At 38.8% G+C, this 17990-nt stretch overlaps 1 protein-coding gene across 1 annotated transcript in view; it reads right to left on the bottom strand.

Annotated features, from left to right (window-relative positions):
* The window catches only part of LOC107726823 (mucin-2), a 25233-nt gene that overhangs the window by 4466 nt on the left and 2777 nt on the right, over positions 1–17990 (bottom strand). The window contains 33 exon segments of the mRNA XM_074560131.1: positions 2717–2756; positions 2878–2985; positions 3140–3177; positions 3325–3475; positions 3583–3614; positions 3840–3949; positions 4204–4273; positions 4624–4802; positions 4966–5185; positions 5325–5511; positions 5942–6180; positions 6343–6552; positions 6748–6782; positions 8900–9041; positions 9166–9276; positions 9421–9577; positions 9830–10065; positions 10844–11045; positions 11178–11276; positions 11409–11562; positions 12057–12211; positions 12315–12403; positions 12862–12902; positions 12989–13158; positions 13160–13233; positions 14586–14729; positions 14859–14990; positions 15113–15182; positions 15359–15436; positions 15540–15675; positions 17040–17160; positions 17327–17446; positions 17557–17749. Of these exon segments, the coding sequence (XP_074416232.1) occupies positions 2717–2756; positions 2878–2985; positions 3140–3177; positions 3325–3475; positions 3583–3614; positions 3840–3949; positions 4204–4273; positions 4624–4802; positions 4966–5185; positions 5325–5511; positions 5942–6180; positions 6343–6552; positions 6748–6782; positions 8900–9041; positions 9166–9276; positions 9421–9577; positions 9830–10065; positions 10844–11045; positions 11178–11276; positions 11409–11562; positions 12057–12211; positions 12315–12403; positions 12862–12902; positions 12989–13158; positions 13160–13233; positions 14586–14729; positions 14859–14990; positions 15113–15182; positions 15359–15436; positions 15540–15675; positions 17040–17160; positions 17327–17446; positions 17557–17749 (4243 nt within the window).

Here is a 17990-nt window from a genome sequence, read left to right as displayed (position 1 = left end):
TGAGAGACATATGTGGGTGAACCGGGCAGATATCAGGAAGAAAGAGAGGGGCTTTCTTCTCGATGCTCCGGTTTTGCCTTCCGAACTTTTTGGTACCTCCGTTGAGACGGTGGTCGAGAAGTTCAGGGAGGCGAAGGCACGCTCAGCGGCCTTCAAATCCATCATTCCACGAAGGTCCAGGTCTGAGCACGAACAACCCAGTGGTCCTGGCCCGTCTCAGTTTGAGGATCAGAGACGGGCACAGAAGGCTAGTGTCGCGACTCGCGCTCCTCCCAAAGGGAGGTAGGCAAGACCTTAGGTATGTGATCCAGACAAGGCGTCAGCGCTTTCGTCCGGATCAGAGTGATACTTGAGTATCTACTCATTTCCTTCGGGGGTTTTACATCTCCCCTTATCTTCCCCTTCCTAATTCCCCTGTAGCCACCATCTCTCCACCTGACCGAGGTTAGGTGGGAACTTCCTGCATTACAGTCTCCTATGCTGGACCTATGATGTTTTGGTTGGTTCTATGGCTTCATAGTGATCACCTTACTGATGGTCCGGACTAGAGGGTTCTTCGGGTCGCTTCCTGAACGGGGCTCCGGCGCGGGATCCATGGTGGGTGAGTACGATCCATTTCTAAATATATATATATATATATATATATATATGTGTGTGTGTGTGTGTATTTAATGCGCTGGTGGTTGTGTGTATAATCCATCTGCTACCTGTGTGTTTCTGTCCATTTTCTAGGGTAGGCCCTCGGTGAGCACCCCACTCTGTTGGATTCAGAAACCAGGTGCTCGACTTGCAGTGTTTACTTCACTCGTCGATATGATGTGACCGCATTTACATGAATAGTCTCCAAGACGGGCATTTTGACATAACTTTTCGTGTAAGTGTGTAGCAATAACAGACCTTAAGAGAACTTAAGCGAAAGAGAACTAGGCATTCGTACACTGGGCCCTATTTTAACAAACTAAGCGCATGGTCTAAAGCGCACGGCGCAGGTGCACTTAGGGCGTGTCCAAATCCACTTTTGCTAGTTTAACGACGGGAAAAGCGGTCGGCGCGCCCGGAGCATGGTCTAAAATGGTTGTCCCTATTCTCTTAATGAGTAATGGGTGTGTTTTGGGCATAACATGCAATAAACCAATCAGAGTCTCATCTCCCATCCCCTTTAAAAGCCAGTTGCGCTCGTGCCATGGCGGGTTCGCTATTTACATGGCGGAATGTCATTTTTCATTTTTAAAAATGTTTGTGTGCTGCTGCACGTCCCTGTGTGTGTAATAAGCAAAGTGTACGTGCATTGTGCACCCGCCTATAGGCGCATATTACTAACGCGCTCTTTAAATAACAAAGAAAAAATATTGCGCCAGACTTTAGACCAGGTTTTTGTTGGTCAATCGCGTGGTCTATTTCAGGTGCCTCAAAATAGCAACGCGCCAGCAATGCGCCTGAACACACCTCGTTTTCAGACCAGCATGCCCATGGGCGCACAAATGGGCGCAAATGCATTTGCTATTTAAACAACGTGGCACAGGACGTGAAAATGACAACTGCGTCAGGCTGAAACTAGCAAAAAACACTTGCGTTGCGCCTGACGCCGCATTGCTCCGGGTGTATAATAGGGCCCACTGACTGAGAGGCGCGTTCTGTGAGCGCACATTCGGTGTGCGAGTACAGAAACCCGTCGGCTTTCAAAGTACTGGTCAAGACTTAAAAACACATGCAAATACTGAATATCACTTTTGTGACAATGCATTGAGTCAGTGACATTTCCGTCAGCTGACCCTGGACTCGGTTGGACTCGGACATACTTTCCGAGTCCGAAAGGCTCGAGTCCGAGTCGAGTCCGAGTAAAAATGCATCCGATTCCGTGACAAGTCCGAGTCCTTTAAAAAATTGTACTCAAGAGCAGACTCAGTACCCCAACTCTAGTTCTTACAAAAATTAGCGTTGGTGTGGATCAAATCTGTGTGTATGCACGCTTTATAAATGAGGCCCCTGGTCCTTCAGTCCTTCGCTTAGGCCTAGAGAATGAACTGATGTTATAAGGAAAGCATGAAGCCACGGTGAGGTAAGGCGATCTGCTAGCTTATCTGGTTGAGAGCACTGCAGTGCTTCTCTGATATAAAGACTACTGTGGGACAACCCCGGGACAAGACCCACCCCCCCTCACCTCAGTCATGATATTGAGGGACATTCACTCCCCCCGCCTACAATCCCTGCCAGTACAAGTCCGGTACAAGCCACGACTGCCCCCTAGTCATGTTTTATTATGGACCTCTCTTTGGAATAACCCTCTTTACTCTCTTGGAGGTATAGAGCTTGGTGAATGAGATTTGAAGGGTAGAACATGAATGCATCCCTAGGGAATGTCTTAGGGTTACACCACCATACTTCAGGCATGTCTGCACTTGCATCTCCCTTCTGACCATTTAAATTGTGTTCCTGTAATGCCAACACCATGACACAGCATCCCATCTCAGAGAATTGGATTATATTCTTTGAAGTTTTAACATTATGTTACAGTTTAACCTGTATTTTAATGAATGAATGGAAAAAAGCCCTTCACTGTGGTCACTGGAAAAGTGGACAATTGCCTTGGCTTGATACTAACATTGGTCTTGTAGTTAGCATATTGAGGTCACATCAAGGAAGATCTAGACCCCACTGTGCTATGGTACAGTTCCGTTACAAGATCAACTAGAGTGAAACATTTGTGTAAACCTACATGAATAGCAGCAATGATGTTCATCCCACACTCGTAAATCCTGGATACACACATACAAATAATACATTAACTTTATAGATTACAGAACCAGAAAAAAAGATGTATATGAGCAACAAACTTGATTCAGTTTGTGATACTGATGTGAGTTTGGTCATTCCCACCTCAGCACAGATTTGTCCCGGACACACGGTTTTCTCAACCTCAGTTCCTGTCTGACTACAGCTGAAAGACTCACACAGATGTGAAGGGTCTGTCCACCGATCACCCACCTGAATCCACCAGAGTGAGAACACATATACATGCATTGTTCAATGTATTTTGTGCTAAATTTGGTTATAGCAGGGTCTTTTAAAGGGGCCTCTGAAACTATAGAAAACAAACCATACTCCCATTGTGAGTAAATATGTGAACTATTTCCTTTACCTTGTAAGTTTTTCCATTGTACTCGCAACTCTTCTCAACTGTAAATAAGCAAAGAAAACATACTCTAAATCTGTTTTTGCAACACTGGACCTAATGAAATGACCAATTAAAACAGAATATGTATTTATTCCAAGCACCAGTGGCACTCTACACTAGGGTGTTCTGTGGAAAGATTGCAACATTACCGCAAATCTGATTGTCACAGCAGTCAGAGACCAGGATGGAGTAGGCGCTGCAGACTGGAGTGGGTTCTTGAGGTTTGGGTATACACTCTTCAGTCCTAGTCTGGTTATTACATGTGCATATGTGACAGTTTGATTCCCATACTGCTCCCACCTTATAGAAAGATGAAAGATTTATGTTATGCAGTATTCATAATAAACATCTATTTACAGATATTTTGTAACAGAAGTTTGTGGTTTTACTGGTAAATGAACTCTTACCGGCATGGGCTCACCCAATGGCCCTTTGCATGCTGAAAAATAAATATGAAATGAAATGCATATCTAAATTACTCAATTTAGAGAAAGCATTACTTATTAAGGAAAACTAGCAAAGTATCTTTGCAAAGTCAATTGTGCTAACAAAATAAATTACCTTTAAAATATTACTGTAACAAAACTTTTGTCACATTGCTCTCAGGATTGGCCTATAAATAAAAACTGTTGTTTTGTAATATTTGGTTGAGTTCTTAACTCACTTGGGCATTCAGACACACAGATTTGCTTGTGTTCTTCCGCAATCATCTGGTCATCTGGACAAAAGCAGCCTGATCTCAGACCAACCACAGAGGTTGCATGCACGCGAACACTGAGGAGGCAATAGAGTGATGGGTGTGAGGTCATACAATGAACATCACGCCTATAAGCAAACATGCAGTCCTAACCGTAACCATTATTAAAAATAAATAAATAAAAAATGGGGGAAAAAAATCTAGACAAAGTAAAAGGTGGTGCACTGGCATTTTTTCACTGAAACACAATCTTCTAATTACGAGGTGAAATATGCAGCAAGACTTGAACTTTAGAAATGCTTGAATCATTTGAAGTAAAAATCTTTCTCACCCGCCTCGACAGACATCATTTGGAGACTTTCGACACTCATTGTACATCATTCCTTCTGGACATGTGATCTCTAACACAGTGGAATATTATTAGAAGACAGCAATGCTTGCAAAGTCTACTACTAAAGCATTTTGATATTGGAGATAACACAAAATCAAATGCACATGGAAAACACAAAGTTTCGGCCAATAAAATTACAGTAACTTATCAATCAAATCAAGCTATGAATTCCACAAATTCACACTCTCATGAACCTCAAAGAATTCGTAAAGACTTGCAGGTCTTTAAAATTGTGTATACGTAAATTAGTTAGGTTCTAAGATGATGTTGATATGTTGTAGACATCAGTGTACAAATGTACAGAAATATAAGCGTGCTACTACTATTTTCTGAAACTGTGCTTTCATACTGTTTTCTTACCACAGGAGCCATTAGTAAGGTATCTCCAGTCTACACAAATACCAATCCTTTTGCACTCTGATGCTGCGTACTCCAGAGAAGAACAGGCACCAACACTACTATTGTATGAACAGTAGTCAAGCCGGCAATTCTTCTCTACGGACGTAAGATTGATCCTTTCACCACACTCCGCAAACACTCTGAGTAAAAGATGTTAATACCTATTGTTATAGTCACAATGCAACAAGCCAAGCAAAACTATGAAGTTGTTTGTAATTTTATATGAAAAAACACAGGATTTTTACTTACAAAACCCAACTGTTATGCTTATTGACCTCAGTGAAAAACCCAACAGTGACTTACTCATGGTGAAGAAGGTCACATATTGTAGGATGGCAGGGAAGCGGAGGTAGAGGTGGAGTTGAAGGTGGCGGGGGAGGGACACAAGGAACATTGGTGAGCACAGGTTTGCAGTAGGGTTTCAGAGGGTCTTCTACAACCCAGTCAAATGCAGTCTTATCACAGCAGTTGTCATCTTCAACTACACCGTTTCTTCGTATACACGACTGACCACCACATACACCTGTGAAGTCAAGAGTGTAAGGTTATCACAGTCGTAACACACTCTATTTATGGTCTGTGATATCATATGCACCATGAACCATCCATATTTAATGTGCCAGTTACTTTCTATCAACAGTTAAATGATTTTAATGGCGTACCACACTGTCCTTGGGTGTTGTTTTGGAAGTACTCCATTGCCAAGTTGATTAACAGATTGTTGAAAGGTGTAAGAGAAACATAGGAACGGATAGGCTTGATGTAGATGTAGACCTGGCTATCACTGCTTTCAAACTTGAATACCTGATCTTCATATGGTGGTTTTATAATCACCTGGTTTAAAGTACACTGGAAAAAGGCAGAGACAATCAGCTTATCATCAAAGCTCAAGTGAACTGTCATCCCCAGTTATTCATAGAAATAGACCAGCAGAGAACTGTGGGTGTGGAGCAAAAATCTGTTTTATTGTTAGATATTTGCATATTTGAGTTCCTTGAATTGAGTTCATTTTCTTTGAGTTGAGGATGTTTGGTTAAAAAATAACGGTATATGTAATTTGGTATTGATAATAAAAAAGCTGACAGAAAAAGTCAAAAAGTCATTAGTTGCTTATATGTCAGTAAGACAGACAGACTGGTCCTTGTCTTTTGGCTAGAATAAAGATAAATATGGGCCCACACTTTATCCCCATACAAATGTATGGCTCTGGGAGGCTAATACATTCGTAAATTAGTAGAATAACACATTTATTTATTATTTTTTATCATTATAAACATACCTCTACTGTGAACTCCTCTGTTACCATAAGTGTGGCAATATTATTCCAGTATTTTAATGTGATTCCCCTAGAACAGGAATTATCGATTTCCGGCACACAGTAGTAGTTGTCTACAGTAATGCTTAATCTGTGCTGCAGTACTCGCTCCTCCACTAGAGTGTAGGTGCAGTTATCCATGAAGTCAAAAGCGATCCCCTGGAAGGAGATGTAGTGTGGGTCTCCATAAACCTGACACTGGCCTAAAAAAGAAACCAGGAAAAACAGAATGATACAAACTTTTGTGAAAGAGTGATGGCATCCCCATCACTCTTCTTATTTTCCATTGTCTGAACAAATAGATAGCCACACCACCAAGTAGTACCACTGGTTTCAATGTGTATATGACAAGTCAGTTTACTTACAGTCACACTCCAAGCTCTGACAGCAAGTTTCTTCATCTTTGACCAAAGACTTCTTGTCTCTAGGACAATCAGTCCTGATTGTGGATGTTGGACAGGTAATGGATTTTACCTCAATCACTCCAGCATTACAGGCTTTATCAGCACAATCCTCTCTCCATGTTTCTCCACACAACCAGCTTTGATTTCGCATCACATCTTTGCACTCACACACTAGTTCAAAAAAAGACATAAACTTAGGATCCCAATCAATCAAAATATGAATCACATATAACTGCGTTTAAGACATTGAACACATTGTAATTAACACTGATTTTAAAGTTTGGAATTTGTTCTATATGTCATTTAAGCTGTAGTAGGCTTAAAGGGGTTATGTTATCATGTAGTAGTGTAGAGTAGTATTATTACCTGGAGTTGTGTGTTCAGTGGTAGGTATTGTAGTACTGAGTACAGATGTCAGAGAAGGGGTTGTTGTTGTAGGATTAGTTTTTGTATGCACTTCTTGAGGTGAATTTGGAGTTAGACTGGTGATAGTAGGGCTAGTGACTATTATAAATTCTAGTGGGAATGATAGAGAAAAAACAGTAAGTACAAAATACATTTGTGTGGCAGTTTTTTTAGCACATTCAAAGTGTTTTGTCACTTTGTGTTTATTATGACATTACTGGTGTTATATTTGTAGAAAGCATTGTTTAAAAGTTCATTCAAGCACAAGTTTATATTTGTAGTGGCTTCCACACCTGTTGTAGACACTGTTGATACTGAAGTGCTATATTTTCCTGAAGTTGTAGATTCAGTAGTTGGCTGAGTTGCAGTTGTGTATTGTTTTGTTGGTATGGTTGGTTGAGTTGTGCTCTCACTTGTTGGTGGTTGTGTTGTGAATTCTGTTGTACTTTCTGAGGTGGGTGATTGTGTTGTGGTTGTTTCTTCCACTGGAGTTGTATATTGTTCTGTTGTACTTTCAGTTGTTGATGGACGTGTTGTGGCTCTGTGTTCTGTTGTGCTCTCAGTTGGTGGTGGTTGTGTTGTGGTTGTTTCTTCCATCGGAGTTGAATATTGTTCAGTTGTTGACGGATGTGTTGTGGTTCTGTGTTCTGTTGTGCTCTCGGTTGGTGATGGTTGTGTTGTAGTTGTTTCTTCCACTGGAGTTGTATATTGTTCTGTTGTACTTTCAGTTGTTGATGGACGTGTTGTGGCTCTTTGTTCTGTTGTGCTCTCAGTTGGTGGTGGTTGTGTTGTAGTTGTTTCTTCCACTGGAGTTGTATATTGTTCTGTTGTACTTTCAGTTGTTGATGGATGTGTTGTGGTTCTGTGTTCTGTTGCGCTCTCAGTTGGTGGTGGTTGTGTTGTAGTCGTTTCTTCCACTGGAGTTGTATATTGTTCTGTTGTACTTTCAGTTGTTGATGGACGTGTTGTGGTTCTGAGATCTGTCGTGCTCTCAGTTGGTGGTGGTTGTGTTGTAGTTGTTTCTTCCACTGGAGTTGTATATTGTTCTGTTGTACTTTCAGTTGTTGAAGGACTTGTTGTGGTTCTGTGTTCTGTTGTGCTCTCAGTTGGTGGTGGTTGCGTTGTGGTTGTTTCTTCCATTGAAGTTGTGTATGCTTCTGTTGTACTTTCAGTTGTTGATGGATGTGTTGTGGTTCTGTGTTCTGTTGTGCTCTTGGTTGGTGGTGGTTGTGTTGTAGTTGTTTCTTCCACTGGAGTTGTGTATGCTTCTGTTGTACTTTCAGTTATTGATGGATGTGTTGTGGTTTTGTGTTCTGTTGTGCTCTCAGTTGGTGGTGGTTGTGTAGAATATGTTTCTTTTACTGGAGTTGTATATTGTTCTGTTGTACTTTCAGTTGTTGATGGATGTGTTGTGGTTTTGTGTTCTGTTGTGCTCTCAGTTGCTGGTGGTTGTGTTGTGGTTGTTTCTTCCATTGGAGTTGTATATGTTTCTGTTGTACTTTCAGTTGTTGATGGACGTGTTGTGGTTCTGTGTCCTGTTGTGCTCTCAGTTGGTGGTGGTTGTGTTGTAGTTGTTTCTTGCACCGGAGTTGTATATGTTTCTGTTGTACTTTCAGTTGTTGATGGACGTGTTGTGGTTGTGTATTCTGTTGTTCTCTCTGATGTTGGTAGTTGTGTTGTGTATTCCTTTGTGCTCTGTGAGGTTGGTGGTTCTGTTGTGGTTTTGTATTCTATTGTGCTCGCAGCTGTTGGTAGTTGTGTTGTAGTTGTGTCTTTAATTGGATTTGTAGAAGATTCGGTTGACTTCTCAGTTGTTGGTTTCGTTGTGTATTGTGTTGTTGGTTTTATGTATTGTGTTGTGCTGTGTTGAGTTGTTGGTGGTAGTGTTGTGGCTGTGTGGGTTATTATTGTTGTAGATGGCTGAGCTGTCGATGTGTAATAAACTGTAGTCGTAGTTGTAGATGTAAATGTAGGAGTGCAGACAATTTGTCCATCAAGGCATTTACTAAGCAAAAAGAATAAAAATTTTAATTAATGGTAGGTATATAGTTTAAAAATGTTTTATCTTAAATATCCTTCCAGCACTATAACAAGAGTCTACAAAATGGCTTACCAGCATGTATAAGAAGTACACATTTCATCAGAAGGTGACAACACTCTGTTCATGAAGGAACAAGTGCAGTTGTCCAAAGCGGTGCATTTTCCTAGGTTTTCATCATAATATGGGGTCTCCTCAGGGCATCTTGGGTAGCAACCTGAAATGTCATACATTGCTTGGTGAACGTTTAAATAGTTTCCGTGTTTCTAAATTCTAGTAGTACAGAATACTGCAGTACAACAGCGAGATCAAGAAACAGGAACAGAAAAAGGAAAAAATACCTTCAAGTTTTCCTGTAAAGTGGTTGTTAGTGCCACAGGTCTTAACCTGGCCACATGGATTGTAATGCCAGGTGCACTGGCCCACTTCATTGTAATAGTCACAATACACCGCTGTGGAGATGAACATGCACTGTAATCACTTGACTAACTAACTAATAACTCAGGTATGCCTTAACCAGGAAATACTCATGCTGGGAACATTCTTAATTGTTTCCAAAGTCCAATCCAATAATTACAATAGAATACAATACGTACGACACAAATCTGGGGTTCTCCAGTTGATGCAGACATCCTTTGCACTGCAAGCCTCTGCGTAAGCTGAGACAGCTGTACAAAAGCCGAGAAACTTTCCCTCAAACTCACAAGAACAGGACTCCAAAACACAGGCTTGGTAATAAGGCTCTGGATCTACCTAGTAGTCAAAAGAATGCAACAGTTACTGCCTGGTTCAATAAAGGTTCCACCTTTCCTCATGACAAAAAAAGGAATTGTGAGTACACTGTGTACCTGAACCAACTTTCAAACTCAGAAACAGTTTGATGAACTTGAACAAAGTTCAGAAATGTCTGATATAGAAATAGTGCTTTGTTTAGTTAAAGTCAATTAACCAAGATTAAACATCAGAAACAACATTATTTTATTAACTTTTGGCACGGCAAAGTACCTTCAAATGGCAACCTATAAAGGTGTCCGATCTCAGGATCATACATCGCCGCTGGGCCCGGGCTGCACAGTAGGAGTGTTGTTCACAAGGAAATGTTTCATGGGTTACATCTGAGCATGGCGGAGTTGCTGTCTTCCAACTATTCCCAAAGTCCAAAACACTGAAAACTTCTGAGGAGCTGCTTGTCAGAAGGTCGTTTGTCACCTTTCCATCAAAGTTCCCACAAAGCCCCAACACTAGGCCCTAATGTTCCACAGTTGAAAGAGAACATTGCATGTCTTCACCACTCAGTAGCACGTTTCAAGATCTATATTCCTTGTTGTTCCTGAACCAACATTCCTATCAAACTATCATAGCCCTGACATTACATATCCACTCCTTGCCTAACCTTGCCCTAAAGAGGAGGTCAGATAGATATGTTCTTAAGAATGTTGTTCAAATCCCAACCTTGGTGCTAAGTTAAAAATAAAGATTGTTGAAAACAAGTTTGGTCCAGGGCCAACAAGGATGTTAATTTAGCAACTTTTACTTGTGATTTAACCATTGTTAGCCATTTTATAACATCTGCCATTCATAGTGACCTCTCTCCAAAATTTAATCTTTCTATTTAAGAGAAATACTCTCATTTCAAAACTTTGTACTAGGTCTATCACAACAATAGTCCTAACCAGGCACAATGCAACACAATTTCAGCAATAAGTCATTTGTGTGTTCACACTTAATGCATCAATCCCAGAAGATAGCCAATTAGAACAGTTTTGCTCACAACGAGTTTAAAAACAAAAGGTTTGCTCCCGCTTTAAGCAATTTGCTGAAGCAAAGCAATCCACCGTCATTCATTTTCAATAACAGTTCTGGCAACGTAAGCAACAGAGACTGTACTTGATGCCGCTTGATACTACGGCAGAGCAGGAAATCATCTGGACAGCTTGCTGCTTTTTGCATGACATCTGATTAGCTCACAATGTAAATTCTGAATATTAATCTTAGACAATAAAATAAATTAAATGTGACTTCTTACTCTCCACTGAGGCTCTAGTTGGATGGTGACCCTAGTATGTTTGTCCCAGATTACAGTGATCCCCAGTCCGGGAACTGAGATAATGATGTAGAGGCCCACAGTTTGGATGGAGTACAGGGGCTCTGCCAATAATGCACCCCCTGCCTGAAGAGTCTCAGTTACCTTCATGTCGCTCAACATCAGAGTCACTGCACCCTGTCAAACATTAAGCAAATATTTACAATTTCATAACTGAGTGCATTCTAATTTTTCCTTGATAGAAAGTTAAAATATTGACAACATCCAACAACAATTTATATATTCACAGATGGTGATGGTTATAAATACCAAGAGCTCCACTGAGATGGCGCGGGAACATGTCAAAGACTCATCACAACAAGGAACACTCTCAGTTTTAACTGCAAACTGCCCAGTTGAACCAGCGGCCTTATACAAGAAGTATTAGAAGTTAAATATGTTTGCCAATTGTTGAGTGCTACTTTTTACAGCACTTGTGAATTTTACTAGTATACTGTACATAAACTAAGTCAGAATCTTTTGGAAAAGATAATTTGTCACATTGCAACCACTCACCTTCACTAGGGTGTACTGACAGTGGCCATCGAATCTGTACCATTTGGAGTCAAAGGTGTGATACTGCCCATTTCCGAACACCTCACATACTCCTGAACATGCCTCATCTATACAAGACCATTCACCACCTCTACATGTGCTGCGACACAAAATCATGTAATTCAAATCCAGTGGTCAGGTTATTTTTACTTAATTGTAATGTTGCAGGGCAGGATATCTCAAAGCATACAATCTTAAAGCTCTCAAATGTCATTCACACTTGTTATCGCTTAGAATCTTGAGGTGCCAAGTTTGAATATATAAAGGAACGAGTGAGATTTGAGCACTACAGTGGACGGGAAGATTTTTAGTAAATATCAACTCAAATTTAGAAGACCTGAAACATAATGCGCAAGCTGAATGGACTACTTTTAATAGGATTTTTTGTTGTTGTTGCTGTAATTTTAAGAGTTTAATAACCTCAATATCCACTTACTTTCCCAGTCAGGAAAAGAGCATCTTGAATATTCTAAAATATCTCCTTTATTATTCCACAAAAGGAAAACCCTATGGCTTTGGAATGACATGAAGGTGGGTAAATTATTCTTTTAAAATATGTGAACCAAGGTCAAGGCTAGAAGACAGGGTTCTTACCATATTTTACAGTTGGTCTCCACGCTCTGCCCAGTTTCATACACCCTCCCGCTGAATTCACAGGTGCAGTTTTCATAAGCCACACAACCACCGTTATGATCTTCAAAAAGGCCATCTGGACAATAACAACCACTGATACAGCTGTTATCCTCACTCTGTGAATATAGATCAGGAATTTCACTTCAACTCTTGCAGAAAATTAACACTATAACAATTGTCAATTTGATAACAGATGTCAAATTTTAGACAAATGCTTACTACAGGTTTGGTCAAGCTTTCACATGTCCTATGGGCAGTGTCCACTGGTATTTGTGCGCAATCCACACCAATCTTTCCCACTGTGCAATCTAGAAAATAGGAATAGAACTTAATAGAAATATTTGGCAATGAATCATGAAATTTCCAAATAATTACTTGAAAATTCAAGGGTGGAGTTCACTAAAAAGTGACTAACTACATACACAATGCTTGGGTATTTAAACCTAGTTTGATGAATTACGCATACAGGATTATCACACCATTAATTGCAGGCAAACTGTATGGATTTTTGTGGATAAGGTGCATTCTGAAACTCTTAAAGTATTTGTGCTAAAAAAAAATCACAGTGAATTAAAAGTACGGAGGATGTCTTGTCTAATTTTGTATTATAAATAAATTATCTGTGTTCAGAACTGCCATAGAATTCCACAGAGGCTATTCAGTTTAAATACACATACTAAAAGTTGCTATATGCACTGGTTGAGTATTCTGTGTAGTGTGTTTTTGTTGTTGTTTTTCTAAACTGTAAGAAGATGATTTCACTCACTGCAAACTTTAGGACAATGAAGTTGTCCATTTTCACACAAGCTGTAATACAAAACAAACATTTTATACACAGCAAAAACAAAAAATGTTTTAAACATTTATTTGAACTGAGATGTTTTCATCCTTACCATTGGCGTCCACCGATAACCACAGGACCTGGAGGTGTGTCGCCTCCTAGGTGGTGGCAGCTGCACAGCGGGCGAGGGCTGCAGGTCTGTTGGTTGCTCAGGTGAGAATCTGATGTGCATCCACACCCCTCCACAGGATCATCCACCACCTCACAGGTCGGATCAGGGCCCCGAGAGGGAACGGCAGGTATGGTTACATGCCAACATGGCATAAGCAAACCTCAGATTGCCCATGCACGAAGGAACTGAAAGCCAGAATGATCATTTGTGGAATGAGTCATACACATATGTTCAGAAATAATGTTGTTAGTGTAATTACACAAATAATTATAAATAAAATGCAAATATATAAAAAAAAAATTCTAAGTTTCATTTGGTTAATTGTGCTAAGGTTTGCTTTTTCAACAATTTGGGGGGGGGGGGGTATAGTTGCTACTGTAATGACAGCTTGTTGTTGTTGTTGTTAATACACTGAACAAAATTATAAGCACTTTTGTTTTTGCCCCCATTTTTCATGAACTGAACTCAATATTTGAGAGAAATAGGCCTTTTGTGTAAACACAGATTTAGACAGATTTGTGAACAATATTTGAGAGAAATAGGCCTTTTGTGTACATAGAAAAAGTCTTAGATCTTTGAGTTCCGCTCATGAAAAATGGGGGCAAAAACAAAAGTGTTGCGTTTATAATTTTGTTCAGTGTAGTTATCTGAGACTGCGGCACGGACCCTACAGAAATACAATTTAACATCCCTGAAATTCACTGCATAATTTTCACATTAAATAAAAGCTTGTCACTTACTGCAGTTTGTTTCTGATCTCCAGGCCCCAACAGTGATTCCCTGAGTTGCACAGGCTTTTGCGTAGTTGCCAAAGGAGACACATAAACATTCCTGTAATGCAGTCGAGCACTGACAGGTTCTTTTTACACACGCCTAAGAAGAATCAGAAACAGATTAATGACAAGAAAACAACCATGAATTTTAAAATGATAAAATGTGTTAATAGATACGAATATATCCTTGCCTCTACAAAGGGCGAAACAGGTACGTAATCATAACACACAGCAAACAATCCTTCTGGATCTTTCAGTTGGTCACAGTTCTCCTCAGCAAATATCTCTACAAATGGAATGAATATAAGTGGTTGTCTTGTAAAATAAATCCAAAGTTCTGTTATGAAATTCTAGATGGCGCAGTCCAATAGGTTCCAACTCAATATGGTGTTTGGTTATTTTCGTATTAGCAGCCAATGAGCTTGCTGCTCAACTTTCAAATACTCGACTAGTGTTTGCTGTAGCAGTTGCAGCACGCTTCAGAAACCCTTCCCCTTCCCCAGCTCCACCTGTATAGATCTGCTACGGGGTGATCTCATGTATATTATATATGGGGGTTATTTCATCTCAAAGCAGCATGTCTGTGGATGTATTGGTAGTAGCAAGTATCAGTAGTTGCTCTGCTGCAGTGGCAGCAGCATAGAAGTTATTTTCCGCCAAGACCAAATCATTAACACGTATTGTACATTACCATGCTAAACTCTCCGAGAGCTGTCATGACAGAACTTTAATATGGTTAAGCAGTTAGTCTAAATGACACTTACCATTGTCAGTGTTGATGCATCCAGTAATTGGGGTACAAGTGCCCATTGACCAGGACTGGGCAAAAAGCTGAACTGAACTTTCTATGATGCCACTAAAAGTAGTGAAGTCATCGCTTGTGTCATTATTAAAAGTTCCACAAAGACCTATAATAAAAACACTTGCTTTAATAAAAACATTCAAATTTGATTGATTGAATTCTATGTATAATTACATTTTGCTAAAATGCTGTATGTGCTTTGAGGTTGGCTTGTATGAATATCGATTACTCAAACCTTTAGTGTTTTCGGTTGGTGGCAAATTCAAATATATTTGAATTTCTGGAGAGACTTGAACTTGCATTTTCAGGCCAAATGAAGTCTGAACTTGAATGAACATTGAAGACTGCCAAAAGACTGTGGTAGACTCTGAAACAACGGCCAAAAACATAGCAGTTTTGTAAAGCTAATGTGAATGTTTCAAATTTTGTCAGGCTAATATGAATATTTCAAACATTCATCTTAATACGACAAATTCCAAAAGAGCCTACCAGTCTGTGATAGGTCACTGATTTCTATGTTGTTCAGTTGTATGCTGTTTGCAGAGAAGGTATATCTTTCCTGAAATTAAAAAAGCAGTCAGTTTATAGGGGAAGTGACGTCTGAATGTGGTATCAAAATTTATTATCAAATGTTTAAAATCATACTATATATGTACAGTAGATAATGCAAGTTACATAGAGTCTGCAGAATGCATAAAAAAAGCCTGCAAATGTTGGTAAGGAAAATAGACAAACCTGGTTGATATTAAGATATGCCTTTTCTATGACAACACCTTGCCCAGAATATTGAATGTTCAATGTCCAGTTAAGCCCCTGGGCGACATACCAAACATTAGACATACCAAACATTTTAATGTCAGAAAATCATCAAATATCACTTTGCAAGAAAAAAAATGCTATATTCCATTTCAGTTACCCTTGCAGCCACAAAGGTGCATTTGTCTAGTATAGAATACTGTTTGCCATCAAATGTAGTGATGAACTGGCCCTCAATAATACACTTGGCTGGACATGTGTTTGCAGAACATGCCCAGTTTCCTCTGATGCAGGTACTGTGGGGATAAAAAAAATATATATATATCTAAAGCGGTTTTCAAAATTTATTTTTTACAGATTATATTCAAATCTCACAATATTTACTTACATTTTTACCTACAAAGAGGTTGTATTTTGAAAAACCTTGTATGATTGTATGTTCTTGTAACCAAAACAGTAACACACAGTAACAGTAAATAAAAATAACTGGTCACACTTTATTTTAAGATCCAATTATCGCCATTATCAAACCATGAACTACGGCTTTTGCCTCAATAAACTCCTAATTTGCTAACTTAATTAATAGTTAGTAACAGTGTTGGGGAAAGTTACTTTTAAAAGTAATGCATTACAATATTTACTTCCTAAAAAAGTAACTAATTACGTTACTTAGTTACTTTTTATTGAAAGTAATGCGTTACGTTACTTTTGCGTTACTTTTTAAATCTGGGCTGGGCTTGCTTGTTTGCTTTTAATATAAAAAGTTCTATTTTTGGCAAATGTAAAAGCCCTTTCACACCAAAAGCCTCAGGCTGAAGGAAATGTAAATTCACGTCTGTACAGTAGAACACAGAAGAAGAAAGTTCAACACTCTTCAGCAATAAAAAAAGAAGAAATGTTCGTTTATCTTGTGTAATTTTTTTCTTATTAGTATGGTAGAATTGGATCATTGGTAGCAGCAAATTGGTTAATAAAATGGGATTAAATACCCTAACCCTAACATAAAGGATATTTGTATTATTTAACATATTTAATTATTGCAGCTTTGAGTCATATTCTGAGTTGCGTTTAACTGTTTTTATAAATTTTGAGGAAAACTAAATCAGATTTTTTTTTTTTGAGTGAGATGAATGAATTAATGCATGTTCACATTTATTCTAGAACGATATTTTCTTGTAAATTAAAAAGTAATGCGTTACTTTACTAGTTACTTGAAAAAAAGTAATCGGATTACGTAACTCGCGTTACTTGTAAGGCGTTACCCCCAACACTGGTTAGTAAGGTAGTTGTTAAGTTTAGGTATTGGGTAGGATTGGGAATGTAGAACATGGTCATGCAGAATATGTGCTTTATAAATACTAATAAAAGATATTTTCTTGTAAATTAAAAAGTAATGCGTTACTTTACTAGTTACTTGAAAAAAAGTAATCGGATTACGTAACTCGCGTTACTTGTAATGCGTTACCCCCAACACTGGTTAGTAAGGTAGTTGTTAAGTTTAGGTATTGGGTAGGATTGGGAATGTAGAACATGGTCATGCAGAATATGTGCTTTATAAATACTAATAAACAGCCAATATATTATTAAAAGTCATGCTAATAAGCAACTAGTTAATAGTGAAATTTGGTCCCTATACTAAAGTCTTACCAAAATTTCTTACCAGGTCTGGCACTTTGTTCTGCGTTCCTGCCTTGGTGCATACATTATCTTTGCATGCACACATGGACATTCTTCCACATAAATGGAATGGTAACCATCAACGCGATCATTCAGGACCTTTCCTGAGATTATGAGAGACAGATAAAATGTTATAAATAATATAGATATTAATGAAATAAAACAATATTTTCTGATTTCACGTATCATTGATGAAGTTAAATACTTTATATTTGTTCAGTAAAATAAAATTTCCCACATTTCCCTTTTTGCTGCTAATCAAGGACCAACCTTCAGCAGGCAGGCAGGTGCTGGTAAGTTCTGTGGTGTAATTCTGTGGGTTGCTGCAGGTTGGTGGGAAAGCGGGACCCATCTCTGCATAGTGCATGTCTCCAGGACAATGAGGTTGGGCTGCAAACCATATGAAATATCAGTGTTACTAGTAACACTGTAATGTGTATATATGTAAAAATGAATAGGAGAACTTTTCTGATTGACTTGTTATAAACTGTGGGTCTTACAGCAGCTGCTTTTTGATCTCCACACTGACCACACTGGACTGGAGCTCCCGCACATAAGCGAGAGCTCTTTAAAAAACGAGCAGTTTGATTCCCGATGCCATAATCCATTCATATTTTTATAGCACAGATTCAGGTAGGTTTGATATTTAGTAGCGAGACATTCGTAAGCATGGGACAAAAGATTTTTACAAACCTAAAAAAACAGGTATGGTTAGTAGGCATTCAATGGATTTAAAAATATTTTATTTGAGCCTGGTATAGATTTATTACTTAAAGTATTTTAATATCTTGTAATCCATTGCATACATCACAAACATAACACACATGTTGTTTCTTTTAGAGATACCTTGATAATGCATTATACAAGCTTTATAATGCATTATTATTTTTATTATATATATATATATATATATATATATATAATTATTATTATT

This window comes from Sinocyclocheilus rhinocerous, unplaced genomic scaffold (assembly GCF_001515625.1).
Source record: "Sinocyclocheilus rhinocerous isolate Xijiao unplaced genomic scaffold, SAMN03320098_v1.1 scaffold155, whole genome shotgun sequence".
In the NCBI taxonomy this organism is placed as follows: domain Eukaryota; kingdom Metazoa; phylum Chordata; class Actinopteri; order Cypriniformes; family Cyprinidae; genus Sinocyclocheilus; species Sinocyclocheilus rhinocerous.
Note: the sequence above shows the minus strand (reverse complement) of the source record. Positions and strands in the feature narration are given on the sequence as shown.